The 25683-nt window shown below is 37.4% G+C and overlaps 1 protein-coding gene across 2 annotated transcripts in view; it reads right to left on the minus strand.

The window, feature by feature from the left end:
• The window catches only part of NAA15 (N-alpha-acetyltransferase 15, NatA auxiliary subunit), a 40228-nt gene that overhangs the window by 9627 nt on the left and 4918 nt on the right, over positions 1-25683 (minus strand). For both annotated transcript variants that reach the window (XM_065062025.1, XM_065062026.1), the window contains exons 2-14: positions 17074-17158; positions 16103-16207; positions 15227-15384; positions 12540-12674; positions 12216-12369; positions 9771-9890; positions 8976-9071; positions 8733-8839; positions 8245-8317; positions 6315-6484; positions 5277-5429; positions 2983-3111; positions 457-670 (exon numbers count right to left, since the gene is read on the minus strand). In XM_065062025.1, the coding sequence (XP_064918097.1) occupies positions 457-670; positions 2983-3111; positions 5277-5429; positions 6315-6484; positions 8245-8317; positions 8733-8839; positions 8976-9071; positions 9771-9890; positions 12216-12369; positions 12540-12674; positions 15227-15384; positions 16103-16207; positions 17074-17158 (1699 nt within the window). The remainder of the gene's footprint in view (positions 1-456; positions 671-2982; positions 3112-5276; positions 5430-6314; positions 6485-8244; positions 8318-8732; positions 8840-8975; positions 9072-9770; positions 9891-12215; positions 12370-12539; positions 12675-15226; positions 15385-16102; positions 16208-17073; positions 17159-25683) is intronic.

The following is a 25683-nucleotide window of genomic DNA, read 5'->3' on the forward strand; positions in this document are numbered from 1 at the left end:
TGAGAAAAAAAAAATAAATTGACAGATTTAAATATTATTTTTACAACATTTAAATATTATTTTTACAGCAGAAGCAAGAGATAAGAAAATTTAATTTGCTACCTAGTCAAATTTTTGCATACTGATAAAACACTACCTCCCAGCACACCTGCTTCAATGTCTTTACATAAACCAACAACCTTAAGAATTCCATGTTTTCCCAGCAATTTCATAAAACAAACATATTTTTACTTAAGAATTACAATGGCAAAAAAAAAAAAACATTGTTTTTTAACAAACAAACTTTCAGTAACACATCTACTTCTACATGCAGACCAAGTTACAATTTGCCTACTTTGAGTTGTGACAAAACCCTTACTTCTTGGCTACTACAGCTGACATAAGAATGCTGGATATTCATAAAATATTGACTAATTAGCGAAACTGCATATTCAATAAATCCTGAAGGTTGAATACCTGTATCAGCCTCGTGTTCTTTATTTTCATCTGTTAAGGGATTATCATGAAGTTTCAAATATATCTCTATGGCAATTCGTGCTGCTTTGAAGTAGAATGGGTGTTGTCGAAGGATATCTTCTAATTTTAACAAGTCCACGTAAGACCTAAGGGTAATCTTCCTCATACAGTAAGTGTGAAAGTCAAACTGGTCATCCGTGATTTCTACAAAATGCTAACACAACATAACATTATTTAGTAAGTATTAGTAATCAGATACTGACCTTCACTTTTCAAATACACTTTCCCCAAAGGAATAATTTAGTAAAAGCCTGCTGTTTGACAAACACACCGTAACTGTCAGAAACCTGAGTTAACAAAACTCTCCAAAAATAAAAGTCATGGGGAAAAGAAGGCTTCTTAGGTCAGAACCAAAATTGACCCATTCCACAATCTCTTAACAACTACCTTCTGACAATCTGCAGTTTAAGGGACAAAGGTTCTGCATTTGTTGTATTTAAAGAGCACTTGAAGAGTTTTTCTTCTATTAACTCCTTTAGTCTTTTCAGTTAAAAGTAAAATTTTGACTTCCACTAAATACTGTGGCAATGAATTCCACACTTGAATCACATGTGGTGCGATTTGCCCAAGATCTGCTTCCTCGTTGTCATCTGATGTCCCCTTGTTTTCGTTTGAGCAGCAGTGAAAAGTCATTCCCCTCTTCAACTCCTCCACCTGCTTATCATCTCATACAAATTCATCTTAAACTCAGCTGTTGCTTGTCAAAACTGAGGATAAAACAGTGAGCACGACAAACTAATTGCACTCTCTCAACGTGGAAGTGACTCTAAGGCATGTATTTTACTAGAAGATTCTCAAGGACGTGTGACAGTCAGATGTAAACAGCACATCAGATTTATCTAATGGAAGAAAAGTACTACTTCTCTAGTCACTTAATTCCCAACACTGTTCCTTCCATTGCGGCACTACACCAACACAGTAGTTTTTGCAGCACTGTTTATAATGGTTCCAGGATTTCCTTCCTGAGCAGCAATAATTCTCATTAAGACCTCTTACTTAAGCACAGGCAAATAATTCTTCTCCCTCCACCACCTACACTGTTGAGCATTACTTTTAATCTGCCGTTTTATCATTTACTATTGAGACAGCCTTCTCTGCAAGTTCCTGCAATGAGGTTTTAATCACTTAACACCATCAGCAAGTGTTGCCCTCATGCTATTTGCTCAGTTTCTGTGATCATTTATTGATATATCAAGCAATGGAGACCCTAGAGATATGTCTTAGTAATTTCCATGGTAAAACTTCTTTCATTGTAAAAGCTCGTTACTTGCTCCTACCCTGTTTTACTGGCCATGAACGAGCTACTAATTCCATAAGATCAAGTTCCTTTCTTTTTCTGAGACAGTTTAGATCCTTTACAATGTGAAGGATGACATCAAAAGTGTTTCTGAAATCCAGAACACATTTTATCAACTAGACTGCCTTAAGCACAACCGGCACCTCTAGAAGATTTAAGAGGCACTGTCTTTTCTTACAAAAGCTTTGCTGATGGTTTCTGCATATAACATAATTATCTTATTTCTGATCTTACACCTTCAATCAGTTAATCCAATAAACAAACAGTGACTTAATTCCTTAGAAATGTCTTTTAGGGTGGCCTAAGTCTGCTCTTCATTTGCTGACCTTCTCTTCTGGTACCCAAGACAATTTACAAGACTAGCAGTAATACGGTCCTGGAAAATCATTTTGTTGATTTGTTTTAATGTGAGACTATTCCATGAACTAGTCTCCCCTACAGAAAGCATCAGTGTTGAAATCTCCTTCAGCCTCTCTATTTGCAAAAAGGCAGAGCTTCCTACCAAGTCCTCCTCTTTGAGCGCTTCATTTACACCCTCAGATGTCCGCTCTTTTTTCTAGGCCCTGTCAAAAAAACCTTCACTTTTTTCCACAAGTTGTGCATAATTTTTTGTTGTTGTTGTTGCCCCTAACTATGGATCTGCATTTAATGTGCAAGTAACCCTCCTTTTTGGATACAACTTCTACTTCAAAAAGCTTTACATTTTTAATTTTTAAACTGTAGCTTTTTTTTTTTTTTTAAGGAGAGGATATTATTTATTAGATTTTTACATTTATTCTCTTCCTCTAAAATACAGTGGCAACACCTTTCCTTTACTTTAAGGTTAGGGTTGTGAGCTCAGCCACATTCTTTTTGGACTTAAAGTACACATATTGTTGGCTTGTACCCAATACCTATTTATATTTACCCTGACAAAAATCAGACTATTTCTGAGAGTTTTCTGTTCTTTCCTGGATCTCCAAATGACGTTATGAGTCTTTATAATACACAGTTTACAATGGCATTGTTAGGAGGAAATCTAATTTAATCAACCCACCAGTAGCCAACATAAAATGAAGTCTCTCCTGAAGCTACATGAGGTAAACTCTTACTGCTCAGAAAGGAAACATATTTGCACAGTAAGCTTAAGGTAGTGGCTTCCAACCCAGGCAGTTTAACTGGATACGTACTCTCTCAATTTCATGGCATTTCTTAAGTGCTTCTCCAAATTTGTTCATTGTTTTGTAAGCTTGCGCACATTCTGTCTGAAACCACATGCACTGCATTTCATTCAAGTTCTCTACTGCCGAGGTTCCTTCCTGAAAGCAAAAACAGCATTATAAAATACCCCTGCCTCATTTAATTTGTTAGTTGTCATTTATCTTGCCATAATTAAAAGCACAAATAAAAAGGGTTTTAAAAGAATGCTAGATTTCAAAACTAGAGTCCTGAAAGTCATAAATGCCACAGTTTAGATTAAATTGCCTAGTTCATTAAGCAACTCTCCAAAGTTGTGTGTGTGTGTGTGCATGCGTGTGTAAATATATTCCTCTGAATTCCAGGTTTTGGAGGAGTCAGAAACACACAATGAATAGCTGGGTAGTGACCATTTAACCGTGACAGTTCCTCACCTTTAGGACAGGAGAGACATTGTGTGCCAGTGTAACACATTACAGCAGCAAGAAAAATGGCAGGAAAGTTCTAGTATGTAGCATTTAGAAAAAAACTGAAACTTCCATCTCTATTTACCAGGGGGCTGCTGATTAAGCTAAGTGTACAAGCAACTGAGAGCAGAAATAGGTTATTTCTCATGCAGTCAGTACTAGAGCAGTGGCAAAGCAAAAGGAATACATTGGTAGCTTTGACACCTGATTCAGAAAAGGAGATTAAAATTGTCTTTCAAATCTGGTATCTTGCACAGATCTGTGGAACTTATGACTTTCAAGCTTAATGTCAAAGTCAGCTACTTGGGGTGGATACAGTTGTTCTGAATTTATTCTGATCTAGCAAAAATAAGGCTATTCAAGAATCAGCCAAGAGTCAAAGCTGGGCCCATGACAGATAATATTCAAATGGAAGGGAAATGAGAATGCCTCAAATGAGAAAGGCAGTCTTTAAACCAGTCTGATTAAGGCAGCTAAAAAGTAGAAAACTTGTCAGTTCCATTTCCACCATGGTTCATTTAGATCCTTTTAAATTATTGCTTTTTAATTAAGCTGGTATTTAAGCACTAGACATAAAATCAAAAGCAGACAAAAAAAGATTAGAGAGTACAACATCAGCAAGTTACATTTTTTAAGTTCAGTTTTCAGCAACTGGTGTGCTTACTTTTTGACATCATCTTAAAGTTGCTTAAGATACTGAGAGGGTCAATCAACCTAGATTCACAGCAGTTTGGCATCAAAAACTCCCATAAAGCTACTGAGCATATATCCAACAGGACTTCCCCTCTCTCCAGTTTTGCCTGCACGAAGCCCCCATTTTGCAAAATCCTTTGGCTTTCCCCTTATCAATTCCTCCTCAGTTCAACCCACCTTACTCCAGATTTCTCCAGCTCTTCAAGAGAGAAGAGAGAAACAGGACAACAAACAAAAAAGGCTTTACTTCTGCAAGTAGGTCCCAACAGCTTGTTGCCTGCCTCCCAATGACAACTCATAAATGATACTGCCAGTATTCTAAAACTATAATTTGCCAAATATTCTGGAAAGACTATATGGAGCTGTATTGACTTTCACTTACGAAATAATAACAGCAACAGAAGTCAATTAAAAAAGTAACTAACCTGTGAGACCAAAATTATCAGAATAGGTTACTGCAGGGACAAAACCTGATATATGGAATGAAGAAATCTGCACAATGCAAGCTGCTTCTCACAGCTAACTAGTCATGGGTAAGCGGCCACAAAAAAAACAATCAAAACCAACAAAACCAAAAGAAAACAAGACAATACACACACAACCCCCCCAATACAACAGGCAGCTATTCCTTTTATCACTGTTAAAACGTGGCCTTAGGGATGAAAGTTTGTTCACGAAAGGAAGACATCTCAGAAAGCCTCTCATCTAGTAGCCAAGAGAAGTCCAAAATTGCCAACTTACTACCATTAGAAAAAGAAAAAAGACATAGGCAACTGTATCAGATCTTTCAAGGATCCTACAGAATCAACATTAAAGCCAAAGACTTAGCAGAAAAATATTTTTTCGAGGTAGTTATCTCTAAAACGGGCATGCTGTATCTTTCCTACCTGACAAAAACGATCAAATTCAAGCTTTACAGTTTTCACTTAATACTATGGAATCATGCTTATCCAAGCTTAATTCAAACCCTGATACCAACTACCGTTAGTGAAGCAAGCAATCACAGTTGCTTTGAAAACAGAACTTGAAGATTATAGTAAATGTGAGTGGAAAGTTAACACCAAAAGCTATTCCAGACAGGATAAGACCCACGGTATTCAAAGAAGCTACAGTTAAATGCAACAAACCCTTGTAAACTTAGAACACATTTCTTCTGCTTCTTTAATGGAGTTTGCTTTCAACATATATTTTGCACATTTGGAGTTGATAAATCTGTCTGCTGTGTCCAAAGCCTGAGCCTCATCCATCCACCTTGCAGCTTCTTTAATATTTCCAGCATGCTTAAAGAGACAGAAATCAAAATTAGCTTCAGCAATTATGAAATATGCATGTTTTATCCACTCACTCTTTAATATACTTAGTTAATTTGAAGACATTTTTTAATAAATAGCTTTCTTCAGGAAAGCAATAGATCTGTAAAGAAAAAAAAGCAGAAAAAATTACTTGACCCCATTATGGTCTTTTGGTACTAAAGATTTTTTTTCCTGAAAATGCTTAAAGGACACTTTGGACAATCCCATTCTCATACAATATCATAGTGTAGTTGAGAAATTATTTTTAAGTAGTTAAAAAAAAAAAAAAGAGGGATAAGAACAGGTGCAAGATACTTCAAACATCAACTAAATTTATTAGCGTGATTTTTAATACAAAAACATAATTGTAAACTGGGAATTCACATTTTGCACTATACTTGTGTACTGGGTTTGAGTAGCAAGGTTTTGGTAGCAGGGGGACTATCGGGGTGGCTTCTGTGAGAAGGTGCTAGAAGCTGCCCCCATGTCCAATAGATCAAGTGCCAGCCAGCTCCAAGAGTGACCCAGCTGTGGCCTAGGCTGAGCTCATCACCAATGCTGTCAGCACCTCTGGGACAACATATTTAAGAACGGGAAAAGCCACTGAACAACAGCAGCTGGAGAGAAGAGTGAGAATATGTGAGATGAACAGCCCTGCAGACCCCAAGGCCAGGGAAGGAGGGCAGGAGGTGCTCCAGGTGCTGGAGCAGGTTCCCCTGCAGCCCGTCGTGCAGACCATGGCAAGGCAGGTTGCATAATACAAGATTAACAATTCAGTGTTCACATCAAAACCCTACAGGGAAGTATAAGCGTATCTAAAAGTCTTCCCTCATAACAAATAATCTCTGGTCACTAGGAATAAGCCAAACTTACCTTATAGATTTTTGCTTTCACAAGGAAGAGTTCTATCAAAGTGGGAGTACTTTCTATAGCAGCATTTATATACTCTAAAGCCAGGGATGGCTGTCCAATTTTATCATAATGTTGAGCCAAATAATACTGGACCCAGAGTAAAGTGGTTGGAGGTTCTTCTTTACCATCATCTGGAAAGAGACAAATGGAGGGAGGGTTGTCTTTTTTTTGGTTTAAAAAACAACATGCCTGCAGTGGTGTTCTATAAATACAGCCACAGAAGTTAATTCTTCCTCTGTGTCAGGCTGTCACAGCAGACCTGGGAGTGCTTCCAAACACCTGGGTCCAGGTAAGTCCATTAATTGTTCTCTTCTCATACTGTGGTTATTAAGGGAAAGGAAAAGTCAGTCACTGTGTCAGGAGGGAGTTCAACTTTATTCCAACTAGTCCCTTAACCTGGGCAGCCAGATGTGCAAGACTGCAGTCCATGATGCAGAGTTCTTATTTAAAACTTTTAGATGAAGAGTCCTGCTATGAAGAGTCCTGCTAAACACAAGTGTTCACGGTTACAATGTAAAGGATTTCAGTACATTCAGCATTTATGCGTTTTCAAACCACAGACTTGAATATTTTTAAACAAAACAGGGTATCTGTTTGAAACCTTAGCTTTAAAAAGCTTTTCTGCCTCTACCTTTGACAAATTTATCATCACTGTTCACCTAAATGTATCCTTGACAATATTCCCATACACAATTCAGTTCTGAAAGTTAGAGAACTCTCACTGAAATCCACAGTACTATTTAAGTCTTTAAAGTTATGTTCATTACTCAATTTTGACTATGAAGCACAGCACATTGCAGGGGAAGAAAAGGGGGACAAGGGATCTAGTCTCAAAGAAAAAAAAGGTTCTGGTTGTCAGTTTATGATATAACTTAACTATAAAATTAACAAATGCATATAATTTTAAGGCAACATAAAATTGTTCATTTGAATGAAATTTAATATCAAAGCAAATATTGAATTGAACTGAACTAACAGTAAATCATTTTCTTAAACCAGAAAAGCATAAATGTGTTTGAAAGGCCTGAACACATTTAAGCAGGTGCTGAGTGGCTATATTGTAGCCTATAGCATTATATTCAAGGGAAAAATATAACAGGCAAAAATGTCTTTAATAATTAGGATAATTCTGTAAAGTTTTAATGGGTTTTGTCATTCAGCTATCTTAATTATTTCACCATTATAATCCAACTACCAAGATTTCAAGACTGTGTTCTGTTAATACAGAATGCAGAAATGTTTTTTCTTGGTGATTTTCTGTTATGAAGCCATTGGGTAAATGATCAAAAAAAAAAAAGATCAGCACACAGTTACCAGAGAAGGAACTATGAAGGCTGGATTCAGTACATGTGGAACAATGCCTCGCAACAAGACAGCTGTCAATCAAACGTGGTTTGGTTGGTTGGTTGATTGTTTTGGTTCAACTCTCAAACAAAACCCCAAAGAACACAAAACCCAGCCCCCATCAAAAGCTCCATAACCCCCTTCCTCTGGAGACCGTGCTATCATTATCCTTTTTTGTTTGACATTTCTCTAATTAAATATTTCACATATCCTTCAAATTCCAATTTCCCAGACAATGATAAACCCAGCTCTTGAAAACAGAATACTTCAACACAGAACTGCAAAAAGATTATGAAATTTATGGATCCAGCAGAAGTTTTAGAACAAGTGTCTAGATTGTGAGTACAGATTTTATATATGACAGCTTAAATGCATCCTAAGGATAGCTACGGTTCAGTTCTGTGTAAAGGAAAGGAAAAAAAAAGGGGGGGGAAAAGCCCCCATCATCTCAATTTCTTAGGTCCCCACTGATTCTCTGCTTCTGAATGGTCACATAATTCTTACACCAGGCACTATTTCCATGAAGTATGATTGCTTTAACACTCACCATTTGGGTTAAATAACCTGCAGCTTCTTAGAGAGGTTTCATAACCTATCACGAGCTCTTCTATGATTGCCACCTACAGATGCAAGACAAGAAAAAAAAAAATAATCTGTGGGCAGGACGGTATTTTATTTCAAGTTGAACTATCTGGTGTTACCCAAACTCGTTATTTTTTGTGAGAGAATTTTGCAATATGCTGAATTACAATACACACAGGAATGCACTCAATCTCACCTCTCTCTTTAACAAATTAAGACCAAGTATCTCCCAGTTAACACTTAAGCAGCTTATAACTAAGTAAATCTTAGTTTGCTACATTTAACATCTTGGCAGAAAGGTGTGTATGCTTGTACTTCATTTTTTTCCTAGATATACTAGACCATAATACACAACAGTGTTGATGGAGCAAGCACTGGAGAAAGTTTCCTTCAACTCTTCAATGCACCACAGCCATGAGGTAAATAATGTAAAAAGTTGCAGGTAAAACCTACCTTCTCCTTGTCTTTATATAACGACCTCAAGGTATTGAAGACTGGTGGACAACCTTTGCTGAAATTCATCCTTAGAAACTTGTCCAGGCATTCCTTAAACTTTTCACCTTGAGAGGAAAAAGACCTGTTGATTTTGTTTTACCACACATTACTTGTCAAATACAGACTATTTATGCTGTTAAAACCTTAGCATCTAAGAAACACAAGTGTTGATCACTACCTGCTCAGCAAAAATGCACTTACCCGACAAAAAGTTTAATGGTAATCTTCTCGGAACTAGTCCCCTTGGGTATTTATTCCAGGCCTCTTCATAGATCTTTAGCCTCTCCATCATATTAGCTAGAATAGAATTTTACAGTTTATTTTTTTCCCTTCTTTCTTGGTGGGAAGAGAAAGGGTGTGATTTATATCTGGTTAAAAAATACTCAAAATATAGAGCAACTAATGGGCTATATACTTCCTCAAGAACATTAACTTCCATTTTATTACTTTTAAAACTGTCATTAACTTAATGATTTCAATTATTCAGTATCTGTAAGTTCCTCTTCCAAGAGTGGAAGACTAACTGCTTATCTCTCATTTGAAAAAGAGTTCTTGCCTTATCACTGTGCTGGAATATTGAACAAAGAAAACCATTCAGGAGAATCATGCCCGTTTTCCCAAAACCAGTATTACCTACAACATAAGATTAAAGTAACAGAGACAGTAAAAGAAAAATTGTAAATTAAAACTGTCTTCTAAGAAATAATTATCTTCTTTCAACCATGCACAAAGGTTTACTGCATTTTTTGTTATGTTGGTTTTAAATAAGACAGGGTAACAACAATAAAAAAAATACTTTCAGCCCTAAAAAAAAGAAAACACCACCACCACACACACACAGTATGACGATATGTAGATATTAAGACTAAAAAGCAAACTGAAATGAGGATTTTTTTAAATAAGTTTTATTATTGAAAGCAATACAAGTTTTTGATACATAAATAAATTTCAAATGTGCAGAAACAGCTTATTTACTACAATAGATCAAATCATTACCTGGTTTAAGTGCCTTTTCTAGGCCCTTGTAGTAGGCCCAGTTTTCAGGATTTCTTTCCTGCAGTCCTTTGTAGACTTCAACTGCTTCTTCAAGTCTGCCAAGCTGAAGCAGGAGGTCTCCTGTGTGAAATCCAAGAAGTTTTAAATTAAGGTAACGAGACACTGAAGTAAAATGTTAGATAATTCTTAACTCCATTTAGATTCTGATTTCTTAGAAAGAATGATCACAGTGGCATCACAAACTAGCTCACAAATATGCTTTTACGTTCATATTAGGTGCAATTACAATTAAGATTCTACAACCCAGCCAGTAACTTCTGAAACTTACTTGAAAATTTAACATTAAAAGCAAGATGCACGTGATTTTTTCCTTACTTCCTGCAGTGACTGGTTACTTTAAATGCAGTTGGTATTACAGAAGGCAATTAAAAGCAGTACACAGTATTTCATGAATATGGCATCATGAAAACCAAACTGAATTGCAGAGCTGCAAATAAAAGAACGGTTCTTCAGTCTGGTATTTCATAAAACTAAATTCAATGTCATAAAACTAAATTCAATGTTTTAAATCAAGCCATTGATGCAATTAATGAATTCTTGATATTTTACAAGCGAGTTTCCTTTTAATGATAATTCATTACAAGATAAAACTGTTAAAAGTAAAGTTTAGATTTAACAACTGTATAGAGCATCTCTGCTGATGCTGGAACAAAATTCAATTTCCCGTTTCACAAAGGGAAACAATATTCTACAATGCTTTGCTATTGGCAGATGTTAGGCACTAAAACAGTACGCACCAGAGGTGATACAGTGGCATACCAGATTAAGGTAAGATTTTTCTCATCCAGTTTCATGAGGAAAATGCAAGTTGGTGTTACCTCTCTTCTTCCCCATGCGACACAACTAATACGTGATTTTGTCGAGAGATGCTGCTTCCCACAGAAAGGGTAACTTGGGGACTGCATGCAGTATCCCATGTCAGGGAAAACATCACCTGGTCACTCACTGAGAATGGCAGAACCTGGAATTTCTTCCTCTGAGGTGAAAGTTACGATTTTTATCTAATGGTGGCAAATGCCAGTACTATTTTCAGTGGTTTTGAGTTGTATTTCATTCACAATGGCTTCTGCACATGCACTTTAAATTAATAGATAACACTCAATTTTTAGCAGGCTTTTCTGTAATAAGCACAGCAGCTAAGCTAGACCTAAGAACACAAGGGGATCTGTGCCAAAAGAAATTAATCAGTTGTACCCTGTTGAAAGTGCACAGACTGCAAAGAGCATTTCCTTCCTTTTTCTGGTAACTTGTGGGATTTTTCTTTTTGTGTGAATACCCATTTGAAAATCATATTTCAGTACCAGCCTCAGACCTTCATCCAAAGCTTAAGAACACACAGTATGTCAAAAGGTCTTTTGGATAAAAGGTAAGTCATCGAAGAACTCCACCCCCACAATCAAAACTCCTCCTACTATGTCTGAAAAATGGTCTGCAATAGTGTCATCACTATATGCATTTCTATTTGTATGCAAAGCAAATAATGTATTCAGCAACAGCAGAGAGTGGCCTGCAGTAATTTTCCTTTGAGGAAGTACCACACATCTTCCATAATATTGTCACTACTCAATTCCTAGGTTCTTTTTGAAAGACAGCGAGATCACCATCAGCAGGAATAGGGAGCTGACTACACCATCAACATGCATAGTATTAGAAAGTAGAAAGATTTCTTCTCTTTGCTTCAAACAGATTCCAGTGTGGATCAGGAACAAACAGCACCTCTGATGGAGTGAAAGTTTCACTTAAAGGGTGACCGAAGGACTGTACAAGCAGAGAGGAGAAGAAGAAAGCACACTTTGAAAAAGTATATCTGTTAACAGAGCTGTAAGAATGAATTTCTATCACTCTGCGATTCCGGCAGTGGAATAAAAGATACACTATTATTTTGCTCTGTTATAGTATTCTAACCTAGAACTATAATAAGTGAATAACAGAAGTCTCCGTTGGGTTGCCCAGCTAAAGAGTCTTTTTCCACACACAGGAAGAGTGACTGAGTGTAACTGGAAGACTCCTACTTTGCCAAAGATGATCCTGCCCTTCCAGCTAGTGATCTCCTGGTCAGGATCACTCTCAGAGCTACAACAGCATAAGTCTGGGTGCACTGCCCAAACAGAATTTCAGGACATTAATTCAGGATCATTGGTCTGAAACGCTCATCAGCTCATGAGTTTCAGAACAGCACATCTGTACTCTACTGATGTCTTATTGACCCAGGAGAAGAGGATAACAGGCACAGAACAGCTGCAAGACACACAGTCCTTTACCACAGCAGAATTGAATAAATTAATCTAAAATCAAATCAGACATTCCAAAAGATGGGAAAAGCTGACACTACAGCCATTCCATTGTATACTATGCGTTTAAATGTACCTTCAAAAAGTAAATTACCTTTAGTTTCTTCGACAGCCAGTTTATCACAGATTTGCTTTTCATAGGTACAAAGATGCTCCAAGGCCTCTTTATACAGTCCTGCCTCCCGGAGGACTTGATTTTGATACAGCAGCAGTTCACTGTACTCATAGTCCACTTTATCAGGTGATGTCTACACAGGGAGGCAAGACACAGAAGAAATTTCAGCCTTCTAGAATGCATTTGGGATTTAATTCATTTCACTAAAGAAACTGGAGAAACTTTTCACATCACAAAAGCAAGCAGTGTGTTATTTTTGCATTAGGCAGCAATCCAAACAGAAATGTCAAGTCTTCCTCTTACCTGCTGTGTCTTCCTAAATTCCTCTAAAATTTTTGCTGCCATTTCATAGTCTTCCAGCAGATGGTAAGCAATAGCATAACCAATCCATGATGCTCTCTGTGCAGGTCGGAGCTGAAGCAACTGGTACCTTGTTTCCTGAAAAAAAGTAGCTACTAATTTTCCTGACTTTATTCTGATTCTCTGTAGAATCTATTACACAACAGAATGTCTTCAGTATTCTAATATTTAAGGAATGTCATCAAAACTTATTTTTCTTTATGCAAATGTGGGGGTTTTGAGGTTTTTTTGAGCCAAAAGGAATAAACTTTAAAGCACTACAATGGCCTTGATGGAATTAAAAAACAAACAACAAAAACAACAAACAAACCAAAACCAAACAATCCCCACAAATTAACACATCATGTCCAATTGAATACTGATTAGCTGGTTTAACTTTGTTGATGGATGACGCATACACTTTTCCTGTCTTACCACTAACGAACAGAACGCAACTCAGGACACTTTAGTTTGAGCTGCAGGAACATTTACTCTATACTGGTGTTTCATGTTTACTTTGGAAGTACACGTGTTTTAAATCATTACAAGTGTTGTCAGACAAAATAGGTCATGCAAGTGCATTCCTATTCTTTGGCCAAGAAGATAATTAGAGATGGAAGACGGAACAGATTTGCTTGGTATCGTGCTGTTTTAATCAGAGGGAAAAGTTATTACTTGTTTCGTTACAAACTCCTGAAAGGCATCTTCAAGTAATTTAAAATAAAGGAAAAAATTTACTACCTACTAAAAAGCACAGTCAGAAGCAGGGGTTAACAGAAAACTAAAAATAGTAACATAGAGCAATTTGATTAGAATGAGTGAAGATCACTCAAAATACTTTAAAGTAGGAGATGGTTGAAGTTAAGCAAAGGGAAAAAAAAACCACCAAAACACCCACAATCTTATTCCCAGTTCTGAAAGTAAAATTACATTCTTTAGAAACTAGCATATGACCAGTAATGAATTACTGGCTTCTAAGCATGTTAACATTTAATCCTTAATGCATCACTTGTATGTTCAGTAATTATGCATTTATATGCACATTTATCTAGAGGCCAAAATAACATACTTGCAAATTATTTTTTTGACATCTATGCTAAGTTTTGGTTACCTTGTCTCAGCAAGAGAGGAGTCAAATTTCTAAATTACTATTAAGAAAAAAACCCTCTGATTAAGAAATGTCCTAACTTGGACGTAAGTTTGCTGTGGCTGATAGTTCCACATGGTTCTGAGAACAAAACTTGTCCTTGGCATGCTAACATGACCCTAATTTGAAAAGGAAGTAACCTACAAAGAGACCAACTAATGTGTTTTAACAACCACAACTTTAGAGGTACAAGGAAAACCTGGAAAGATGAAAACCTGATATAAAATATTATCCAAAGTCCCTCAGGTAAAAATCTCATGGTTTGGTTTGTTTTTCCAGAGAAAAACAATACCTTATTACATCAGCCTGAATCAGCTGAAAACCAGGCAATGTAATTTAGGAGGAAATAAAGGGTTTTTTCCAATTAATTCATGTTTGAATTAGAAACATTTGGGGTGACCATTGTCATCTTTCCCTGGATGGCACAGTAAGAAAACAAACAAGCCTTCTATAGTAATTGTTCTGTTTAATACTAAGTAAGCCGTACATAGACCATGGGCAGTAACTACAACTTAGCCTGAACCACGCTCAACTCTTGGTTACACACACTGAACAGAACCTGCTACTTTTCAAGAAATAAAGGTATTGGCAAGCTAGACAGCAGCTCACAATTCAAGAATACAAGAGAAAAAAGAAAAAAATCTAACTACATTGGGAGTAGCATTTATAGAGAAGACAACATGAAGTTCGTATTCTTCTTTACAGAGCATCATAGCCGGGACACTGCCACCTTGTAATGGTTGGTTAGCGCGAAACATCTCACATGGCAAATACAGACAACTCATGCAAGGCAGCAAGTAACTGGGTGCTAACAGGCAGAATCTAAGTCACCAAGGTGCATTCCGCTTTACGACAAAAGAAATAGAAGAAAAGACAGTAATCTTAAAATTTTGAGTGTTAAATAAAAGAAAGAGGACGAATATTCAAGAGTTCTGATCCACAGCCTTATAGCTCACAGGAAGTGTAAGGAAATATTTGGACTCAGAAGAAGGAGCTGTCACTAATACTCAGGCTGGCTGGGAAGCAAATGGGATGTTTAATGCAGCACACTACTTGCTTTGTATTGTTGGCCACTGCTGAGAGAAAACTGGTGGCCGTTGATTTAAAGGAGGAGGGATATATGGTAAAAAGTTATTAAAAAACAAACTCCTTTGCCTGAATAAGTCGTCTTCTGACCACATTGCCTTTTACCTGTGGGAATCCTTCCAAAAAAATAACAAAAAGACTGGGGATTGCCTACAGCTGGATTATGCACCATTAAAAAAAACTGAGCAAACAATTGTGCACCGAGCTGAAAAAGAATCATTTAATATGCTATCAAATCTGTATACCTTACAGAAATTGCTCAGTGGCACATCTGCTTTTACTTTCATAAAGCATTGAGCAGTACATGGTTCTAACACTCTAGATCTAAATATGTATTTTTCTGAAGTGTCATGAAACAATTCGCCCCCTTTGCTGCAATTCCCTAGAAGCTGATAATAAATGCAGTACACATACTTACCCTGTAACCTTCAAGATCCCTCATTTGAATCTGTAGCAGAGAAAGATCTCTCAAGATTTGAAGATTGTCTTTGTCCCATTTCAGTGCATTTCTGTAGCATTTGATAGCTTCGTCATACTTCTTGTCTGACCTCTGAAGAAGGCCATAGACATGCCAACCTGGAACACCCTGTTAAGGATTCTACTGAATCTGAGCAGGGAGAAAACAGATCCAACATGGCAGTAACAGAACAGTTGGCAAAAAGCTCTTAAGCTGTTTTATGAACAGACAATAATGTTATTATAAACATTACAATTCTTTTCCTAGCAGTACAAAGATACTGCTTGCAAGCCTAACATCCAAAACTGTTTAACAGTTACATGTATAGGGTGCATATAATGTGCTGTAAACTATACTTTTTGCATACTGGGGGAGGAAATAAAGTAATAGCAGCTCTCAAAAGACTATCAGGCTTACTTCAATACATTTTTGAGGTAGGACATCTGTTAGACAACTGAAATGCTTGTACTTCCTGCATTCCCAGTGTATGACAAGTTTTTATCAATGTAATGGTGACTACTAATGTTTTCAAAGCAAATCACATGCTGAAATGCTCAGTTCAGCCCACCAAAAGTTGTAGCTCATTGATTAAAAAAAACCAAACATATACAATGCAAGTCAGAATAATATTTGAGCTGTGACTGCAAGGATAGCTGCAAAGCATCCGTCCTTCAGGTAGCTTACAATATTCATATGTATTGGAAATAAAAGTTAAAATTCTGAACTTCCAGTTTGAAGCCTAATGGTACTAGCTTTTGCTGCAACTCTACAAATCCAGTAGTTGTAGAAATGAACCTTTTCCATTCATAAGCAAAAGCCTTATTTCAAAAAGGATACAGACATGACTCTTCAAGTCATTCCTTAGGCCTCTACGCACAAGTTCATAGGCTTCCTCTTTCTTTCCTAGACAGTTTAATGTCAGTCCTTTCATTGCCAAAGTCTCTAAAAATAAATAAATAAATAAAGAAGTACGTGTTATTCATTTTCTTAAGTTTTTAAGCTTAATATAGCAACTCTAAATATAGTATAAATGCAAATTTAGGCTCAGTTATCAACATCAAGATTTTGCTTTCTTTTTTTTCACATAGAAAAATACTTAAGCGTATCATACATGGCAATAAACTTCATGCATAACCTTCACCACAAAGCAAAACTGTGTCTTATTTTAAAGGCACTAAAAACTGTCTGCTCTACAAATATTTTAGAGAGGGATTTTTTTTACTGTGAAAGAGCATTGTAACACTCAAATACTTATTCACAACACTTTGAGACTTCCACACATCAGTTCATGTCAAACTAGTTGGAAATGAAAAAAATTCTCTCTTACTACTCTCATCTCAGTAGTAAGAGCTGACCTGAAAATACAGCAAGGGATAAAGAGCTTTTTCTTCTTTTACAATAAGATTATTCCTTCAGACATATCATGCTGAACAATATTTTATCTTTTCCTTTTTGACTTGCACTTCTACAGGAGTGAATTAACAATTTCACCTGAAAAGTAATTTAAGGAATACATACTTGTATTAAGAAACTTGCACCATGCTATAATGAATATTAGAATTGCAGCATAAAGAATGGCAAGCTATGACTACTGGTAAACCAGTCTTTAAAATTACAAATCTTACCAACAAGAAATGCTTAGCACGGTGCAGATTTCTGGACGCTCTTGTGACTTTATGTTAAGAAAATCAGCTTTAAGGGTAAGTGTTTTAACAATAAAGTGCTATAAATGTTTATAAAAGCTACAAATTACTACTCCGTCCTAAAGTATAGGGAAAAAAGAGAACACATGCCATTTGAAAACTTACCTCCATGTTCTGCAAACTTTGGGTTAGAAAGGATCTGTTTACAGAACTTCAGCCCATTTCTATACTGTTTATGTTCGTAACACCTCTGTTGAAGAAGAACAGAGTACATTTATTCAAAAACTTCAGAGAAAGTATTTCTGCACCAGTGAAGTTAAGCATCAGTGCAAGTAGGGCTTTTAGGGAATGTACTAGTATTTTAATGAGCCCTGTTTTATGAGCTTCCTGTCATTAAAAATTCTCTCCATCACCAGAAAAAATACTGTATGCTAGTCAGAACGCAAACTTACATTTATAACTGAAGACACATTATCATATAGCAATGTGTCAGATAAGACACCACAGGAAGCATAAATGCCTACAGAGGTTCAACCTGCCTTTAACATAAAAGCAAACCTTATGTCACAACGTATTTTAGTAAGTGTTCAACTCACTTTGGCTCACAATTACCCTTCACAGAAACACCATGAAACAATCTCCAACAACCATACAGGCAGGAAAGACAAGGAAAACATTGGAACTTGGCTTAAACCATCTCCGAAAGCAACCTCTTCTGATCAATTAGAGCAGCACATCTAACTCATACACATCCACACTTTCAAAATGTGTAGATATTAACATTATCTTGCCATACTGGAAATTAAACATTCCTCTATGGTTTTATTAAATCCAACTCTTAACAGTTTGCTTGTGTATGAGTCTCATTTCATTGTGCAAGGTGACTGCAACACAAAGTGGCATACAGCATGAACTTCTAAAACCAGTTTTAGTCTTTTACTTCTGTCAATCCACTCTCAATGCTAATCTTCAAACAGAAGCCACAGGAGGAAGAAGTAATGTTGTAAACACCAATTCATACACTTTAAGTCACTTAAGCAAATGCTAAGAATGTCTTCGATTTCATTTTACTGTAATACCAATGCCCTGACTTGAGTATAAGAGCAAAGAAACACACATTGCTTGAGTGCAGACCCAAATCCTACAGAAACTCAATAGTAATTCATATAAAGATCTCACTGACTCTACTAGACCAGTTCTGGTGGCAGGATGGCTGACAGGAGTGTAAAGCTGGCTAATAGCCAACAGTTTTCAAGTACTTCTAAAGAAGCTGTTGTTCATGATTCCACCTTCCCTCACACTGCTCTTAATTACCCTAAGCAAGAGCATTCATAAGCATGTATTACACCATTTGTCCTCTAGGCACTCCCACAAAAAAAGAGTTAGGCGAGGCAGATCCAAGAGGTTTTAACATCAAGCAGAAAGTTCTAAAAATAAAACTTCTAAAACGTTACATGAATGTTATGGAGATACTTTTAAAAAAATGTTGTTTCTACCTCAATTTTTCAGCTTTACATTGCTTTTGCACCATGAAAGGTGCTATTTAGTGTCCAGTTTTCTCTTCCAAGCAAAGGTGTAAAAAATGGGTATATCGCTAAGTGGATGTATTATTCTCTAGGTACCAAGGTCTTACGGCTGAAATATCAAGGTTGAAGATCAAGAGGCATCACAGACCAAGGATCTTCCTCCCCTTATCCTGTCACCTCCCTTTGGAGAAAAGGAATCATGGGAAGGGAAGAGGAGAAGGAAGATGCTCAGAGAGCATCCAAAGCAAGAAGGGCTCAAAGAGGAATGTACCGACAGAAGAATCATAAAATCGTTTAGGTTGGAAGGGACCTTTCAAAGATCATCTAGTCCAATGCCCCTGCCATGGGCAGGGACATCTTTCACTACATCACGTTGCTCAAAGCCCTATCCGACCTCCACTTCTAAAAGATCCTCTATCCCCAAGGACAAGGAAAGGTTAGCAGGGGAACGCCCTAGCAAAGGAAGATTAAGGGTTAGGTAAGAGGAAATCTGTATGGATATATACATATATGTATATTTCTTTTTTAAAAAAAAAAAAAAACTTAAATGGTTATTATTTACACCTTTTAGTCATGACCTGCTTTCAAGTGGCTGGCTGAATCACTTTAATGAGCCACTGGTCAGAGCTGACAGCGAGCTTACAGATGACAACGCAATAGCATCAAGCCTTTTTTTTTTTTTTTTTCGCAATTGAAATCATCAGTCATAAAAGTTACCGCCTTGGTCTCCTCCCTGACAGCAGAATCACCATTTGCTCCCACCTAGGTAGGTGTGAAAGCAGCAAAACCTGTCACAAAAGTGGTGCAGCCACAGGAACTTAAGAACATGTCTCCAGCATAACTAAGGCACTAAGACACTGTCACCAGCTGAACTTCAGGGTTTTGCAATTTGCCTTTAAGTACAGCTGCTCAGATGCTGGCTATGAACATGAAAACTTATCTCTAAACAGTTCCATTTTACATATGCTAACAACCACTCCTTCACCTTGAAGTTTAAGGAAAGTCAGCCAAGATGGCATAAATGCTAGAGACAAGAAACATTTGCAGATCAATTTTTCTGAGTAGTAAAATATCCTGCACCATTAGTTCTGTATAAGAAATGTTGTAACAAATTCTCCCTTTAGGGTGCAGGGAGGAAAAACTTCGGAGTTTATATCCACATAAGTCTACAGAAAGGTTCACATCAACACAGAGAACACTGGGTAGGGCAAATAAATTATCAAGAACTGATCATGTACTTTTATCACCTGAAAAACTGAATGAAGAACTAGCCACAGCTGCATATTTACCCCAGGGAAGTATCATAGGTCTCCATTTTCGGGTGTTTCTATATCAAGACAAGGCTGAGCGATTTCCTATATACAATTTCTCCAAATGTTCACATTAATAGTTCGAGCCTATTTCAATCTGTTAGTGGAAACATTTCAAATTGTGTCATTTTGTGAGTTTCCTATGCTATGTATGTATTATATGTACACATTGTATGTTTTGAGCAGTGAAAGGAAGGGAAAAAAATGAAATCAAGGTCATGTCTTGTCCTTTGGAAAAGAGGAGATTGTTTAATTAAACTGGGTCCAACAGCATGACTCTGAGATTCCACTGTTTGAAGCCATGCATGTACTTACCTACTTCTTCAAAGAGGTTACAAACTAACAAGCTTAAATAAAAGTGTGAATGAGAGAGAAGGAAGTCAGGAATGCAGCATATGCCACCATAGATGGTACAAACCTTGGTGAACCTGTGGCTTCACGGAACAGAAACATGAAAGAAAAATCTTTTAGGAAAAAGGAGACAGTAAATACTGAAAAAGGGAAATAATGAACAAAAAGAATAACAAAAGGGAAAACAAGAATGAGTAATACACAGCCTGGGAGAGAAAATCCTTAAGGGAGTCAGTAGTTCATGTGTGAGACAAGGAAAAACAACCAGTAATACAATTAAAAAATAATAATAAAAAACAAAATCACAGAAGCAGGAACAAGAACATCTCAAGTGATCTTAACACATAATGATACAGGCGTGTGGGAAGCAGAAATGGTCTTCATTTGGGTAATTTGTTTTGTCCCAGATGAATAGCTTGCAGTAGTCATGCCGAGGGCTCTGACCCTTACTTTGGGACAGCTGTTGTCCAGCAGTGAGATATTTCTGTTACACAGACCGCTCAAAGACTATGGTTGCCTCCTCTAAGCTGAACTCCTGCACATACACACTTCCAAAGCCAGCAGTCACAGCCTGCTTGTGCAGACAGACAGGCGCTGTGGCTTGTGACAGCATGCAATGAGAAAACATAAAAGCTAAACTTCTAAAAAGTAACATTAAGGCTAATGCTTTAAAAGAAAAGAATTGTACTCTCCATCAGCACTGAATTTCTTATTACACATTTGCTGCCCTTCAAAACTTTTCCTTTAATAAGTTACCATACGTTTAAAAATACCTAAAAGCTTTTCTACACATGCTGTGGCCAGAATTAGAGCCTACTCCAACCACACCAAGAATCTTTTTATATCCTTTAACTAATTTTCTATATTTATAGAACGGAAGTACCACCCGCTTCAATACAATTCTACAAAGAATTAATAAAATGAGGCAGAGTATGATTCCTTCAAAATCATGCAAGACCACAGCAACTAGGAGAGAACTTGCATTCACACCTCTCTCTCACCACTAAGTGTTTGTTCAGTGGATTTGAATGTATGGCAACTACCACAGACTGACAGTGAAATTATAAACAGCAGAGTTAGCCCATGTTCTCTAGAATCTGAGTCTGAGGCGGAAGGAGGGCTTGTGCTCTGGTGCTTGGATCCCCCAACTGGATTAGGGCATCTGTGCACAATCTGTCTTCGGTCATCAGGTGCCTTACACATACACACGCTCAGCAGGCCAAGTGCGAATGAACTCCTTCGCATTTCTTCCTTGATGCCTGCCATGAAGAAAGGTGAAAAGACTTTGCTATTTACAGCTTACCTACACGTAGACAGCTAACTCCTAAACGGAGTTTGTTCCCCCCTTGCCCCAGTTTTCCAGTTTTGAATCTTTACTCTCTAGTGCATCTACTTTCCAAAGCTTGTTATCAAACCTAGCACTGGCGAACACGACTGACTTGGATTCTTAAGCAACTACTCCGGTTACCCACAAGGTTAGGTACAAGGGCCATGCTACTGATTATAGTTGCACTCCTAAGGGCTGCTGACAACAGCACAGAGATTACTTTTATCCAAACTTAATTCAACATTGTTTTCTTTATGCACTGTATGAACTTTTTTGCAATCGCTTTTCAGAAATTTTACAACTTTAAGTTTGAAATGTACAGAACTAGGCTCCCTGTTTGCTACCTGTAAGCAGGCAGCACATTTTGCCTTTGACATATTCCTTCCCTCTCAAATAGGCACTTTAATGGTTCAGCACATATGTTTCCAGCTAAGGATAATACTCAAGTATAGCATTTTGACATGCAGCTACGTATCTCAGCATGAAATACACAGCACATGGCAGACCAGATCCTGCCATTACACGTGAAATATTTTGCACATATTCACTTCCACAAGTGCAAATCCTCTCTACCACAAAGCAGTCTTCATGTCCTGCAAGCATTCAATACCTAAATAATATCCATACCAACATAAATTTGCTAATTGTACGACATTTTATAATCACTATGCTGCAGATTGAAGTGTCTTGTATGTTCAGTAACATCAATAGTTAACAACAGCACTAACTCAGCATAATGCCAGGAGTTACCACAAGTCTTGCTAGAAGCTTCACAGCACAGCGAATCTACACTGTCAACAGGTATGACTCAACCTGAGCAAAGAATCACCTAGAACAAAACACAGAAAGCAGAAAACCGTCTTTCCAGCAGGGGCACTAGAGAAGAAGATGTGTATGTCCAGCCTAGCTGATTCAAGAGTGTTTTAAAACCATTTTGCAATAGTTGAAAAAAAAAAGAGAGAGTCTTGTACCAGTCCACCTAGGCTGGATTTTGCAGTTGATCAAACAGGTGAGAAGATGACACAGAAGCATCTCATGAGCAAGCTGGAGATAAGCATAGGAGAACAACATAAAAGAGAAGCTGCTTTTTCTGTTCTTACCTGGAAGTGTGCAAAATTAGGATTTTCCTCAAGAATAAGCACCAAAGCAAAGAAGGTACCATTTGCTCCCCAAGCACACAAACAGGAGCACTAGGGTGTCATCGACTGCTGTATTTTTATTCTTACTTGGACCAGCACAGCTGGTTATAAGAAAGAGTGCAGCGAGAGTAAAAAAAATATAGCAGACCCAGGTATAGGATCACATTCCCAATCATTATGCCCTTTGAACTGGAACAGTAATAAAACAATAGTGTGAAATTTCTATTAAAAGGACAGATTTTTGCAAAAAATAGTCTGAAGAACTTTTAGCTCTTTTCTAAGACGACTTCCCAGGTCACACTTAATTCCAACTTATCCAATTTTTTAAATTCCAATATCTGCAAGTTAATTGAATTAAAACTACTGCAAATTAGAGCATTAAAAAAAAAAAAAAGCACCAAAAAAGCCCCACCAACAACCCCACAGGAAATCACACTGACAGTGACTCCGTTAAAGCAAACATCCTAATTCAGTCAGTTATGATGGACTAGCCAAAGAACACAATTTTCTTCACTGAGTAAGAACCAAAATTGGATTCAGACCCAAGAGACAGGGGAAATGCAAGCTTAACTCCTCATCACTAGTCCACTGTATTCAACTTATCTTCAGACAACAGCCTGTGAATGTCATATTGCAGACTATTCACCGTCATATACAAGAGTTACCAAGTAGGACAACTGATCTACACGTCGGTACAGGTAAATTTTTAATTGCATCTGAAAGTCCCCAGAAGAAAGTATGATGGAGAACACGCTGCTCTGCCAGAACACGTACACTTGTGCATCACATAGCGATGTTGGCAGCTGCAATGCCGTGAGACCTTTGGCAGCAGAAAGTCATAGCATACTTGGCCTTGGTATTAGCTAAAGTGTGCACTTACAATGCATGACATACGTGTCTGCCACTCAGATGCTATCTATTTCTTCCAGCACAGTTCAGATGCAGCGACTTAAAAGACAGTAAGTCCAGGCACTGCGCAGCTCAAGGCTGTTTTCCAGCACAGTTACTCTCTCTATAGCTAGACTAGAACAGGTCAAGTCACTAAGGTGCAATAAGTCAAGCTAAATGTAGTAAAGACGATTCGGAAAGCTGGAAGCATTAGGAGCAACTACTCACCATGAATTAGTGGGTCTTTCGAGCACTAACCATATCAAACAGCTCAACAGCCCTAGGCAAGTGCTTCCACCACACTGATTCAGTTTCATGACAAATACAAGATGTATAAACCCAAGGACTGAAAAAAAAGACACGTGAACCTTACAGATACGCTAACACTGAAAAACGCTGGGGCAAACTTACATATTTTTTGCTGTCAAATCAAAACAAATCATCCTGTTCCATTGCTCTGCAGTGTTAATGATCAGAACTGTTCTGTATAAGAAACAGCTTCAGCAACAACCTAATTTAAGGGACTGAGTAATCCTCTACCTGCACATCTTGCCTTTCTTTGTGGAAGTGATCGATACCTTCATAACTAGCACTGCTTGGTAGAACATAATGAGACAAACAGAACAAGTTCAACATGAAATTACTTAGGAAGAAGAAATATGTGTACCTTTTCATTTAACACTGAGGCAGAAAACACATCTATGCTATGTCTATGCTTTTGAATTGGTCTCATTCCTGTATTTGACAAAATCCAGCGGGAAACAGCTGCTGACAGTTACAGCTCTTGTAGAAGTAAAACTAGGAATCCTCACTCTCTGAAACAAGATTCTTGCTGAAAAATCCATCATTCAACATCAGTTCTGCTGGCCACTACTTGCTCACTTTAATCTCTCCTTCTTGGGGAGAATTACCATGAAATTGGGCCATATAATAGCTAAGATCAGCTGACTTCTCTCCCTTACCCCAGAACCCCTATGTTCAGGCTTCACCATTTAGCGTGAAACTGACTGTACTTCCCAGTATGGATAAAATCAACTTGGTTTTTAATGATAACCTGAAACAACTAAGCAAATCAATTAAAATTCCAAGACCTGGCATGGAAAGGGCTAAAGGAGCCCATACAATAGGTTCTTGTGGACTTACATGGACATTTCAGCTCAGCTGTATCTCACAACATAGCCCAATACATGTGATAAGGCTACTGACATTTTCTACCCATGTATTATGGTTAGAGCACTCTTCGCTCTGAGGTATGCAAGATGATGTCTTGTAGCACTGAGCCATTGCAAAATAGTTAAATGTGGTTAGTAAGATAAGAAAGGTTGTTCTTCAACATTGCAAGGTTTGCTAACTCAGTCGTGTGGTATCATAGAAGCAAAGAGAAATCCTTGTAACAAATTTTGCTGACTTAAGGGTGGCAATGAATAATTGTTTTCGCTAAATCCCTTATCAGCAAAATCAGAAAAGACGTAACTCCTTATCACCAGTCTTGCTGCATTGACACAGTGCTGCTGTGGACAAGAGATTTAAACTTGAGGTGCCCAGAAGGTAAAAAAAATCAGCAAAAACTCATTAAAACCCCCTGTGAAAAACAGGAATAAACACAACTTGATCAAATTCTAACCAAAATAAAGGGCAATACCATATAAGCTGGATCAAGACCATTGCCCCAAATAAGATTAGTTTTAGGTAATTACAAAAACCACTTTGGGTTCAGCTAAGAGTATCTATAGCCACAACAATATAAGACTGGCTATGATCCTACAACCATGAAGAAATCAGGATGTGTTTCTATTAATAAGTATTTTATTTTCATATCTGAAACAGGTAAGGAACAAAATTACGCTGCTCTTCAGAAATTTACAGCAAGGAACCCCGCCTCTACAATTTCTGACAGTCCCAATGACAACAAAGGGCCTAATTTGGTGAACATGGGCTTTAGCAACAGCAGCATTACTCAACTGATCCCTTAATGGTATCCTAGAGTCTCAAACAGTAATTAATTTATCAAGTTAGAGAAATATTTCTGAAAAACAAGAAGAGTGACTTGGCTTAAAGCTGCAGGTCTGTTCTTCAGCTCCAATGTTTCAATCAAGACATAATGTTTTCCACTACTTCTGACAAGGCCAAGTGGTTTTTCCTTTGTCAAGAGATACTCAAGTGACTGATATCTCAACAGCCAAGATATTGGAAAAGCCTTGCTAGCAATTCCATGTTTCAGATGAGATAGTATA

The sequence above is a fragment of the Columba livia genome, chromosome 4 (assembly GCF_036013475.1).
Source record: "Columba livia isolate bColLiv1 breed racing homer chromosome 4, bColLiv1.pat.W.v2, whole genome shotgun sequence".
NCBI lineage: Eukaryota > Metazoa > Chordata > Aves > Columbiformes > Columbidae > Columba > Columba livia.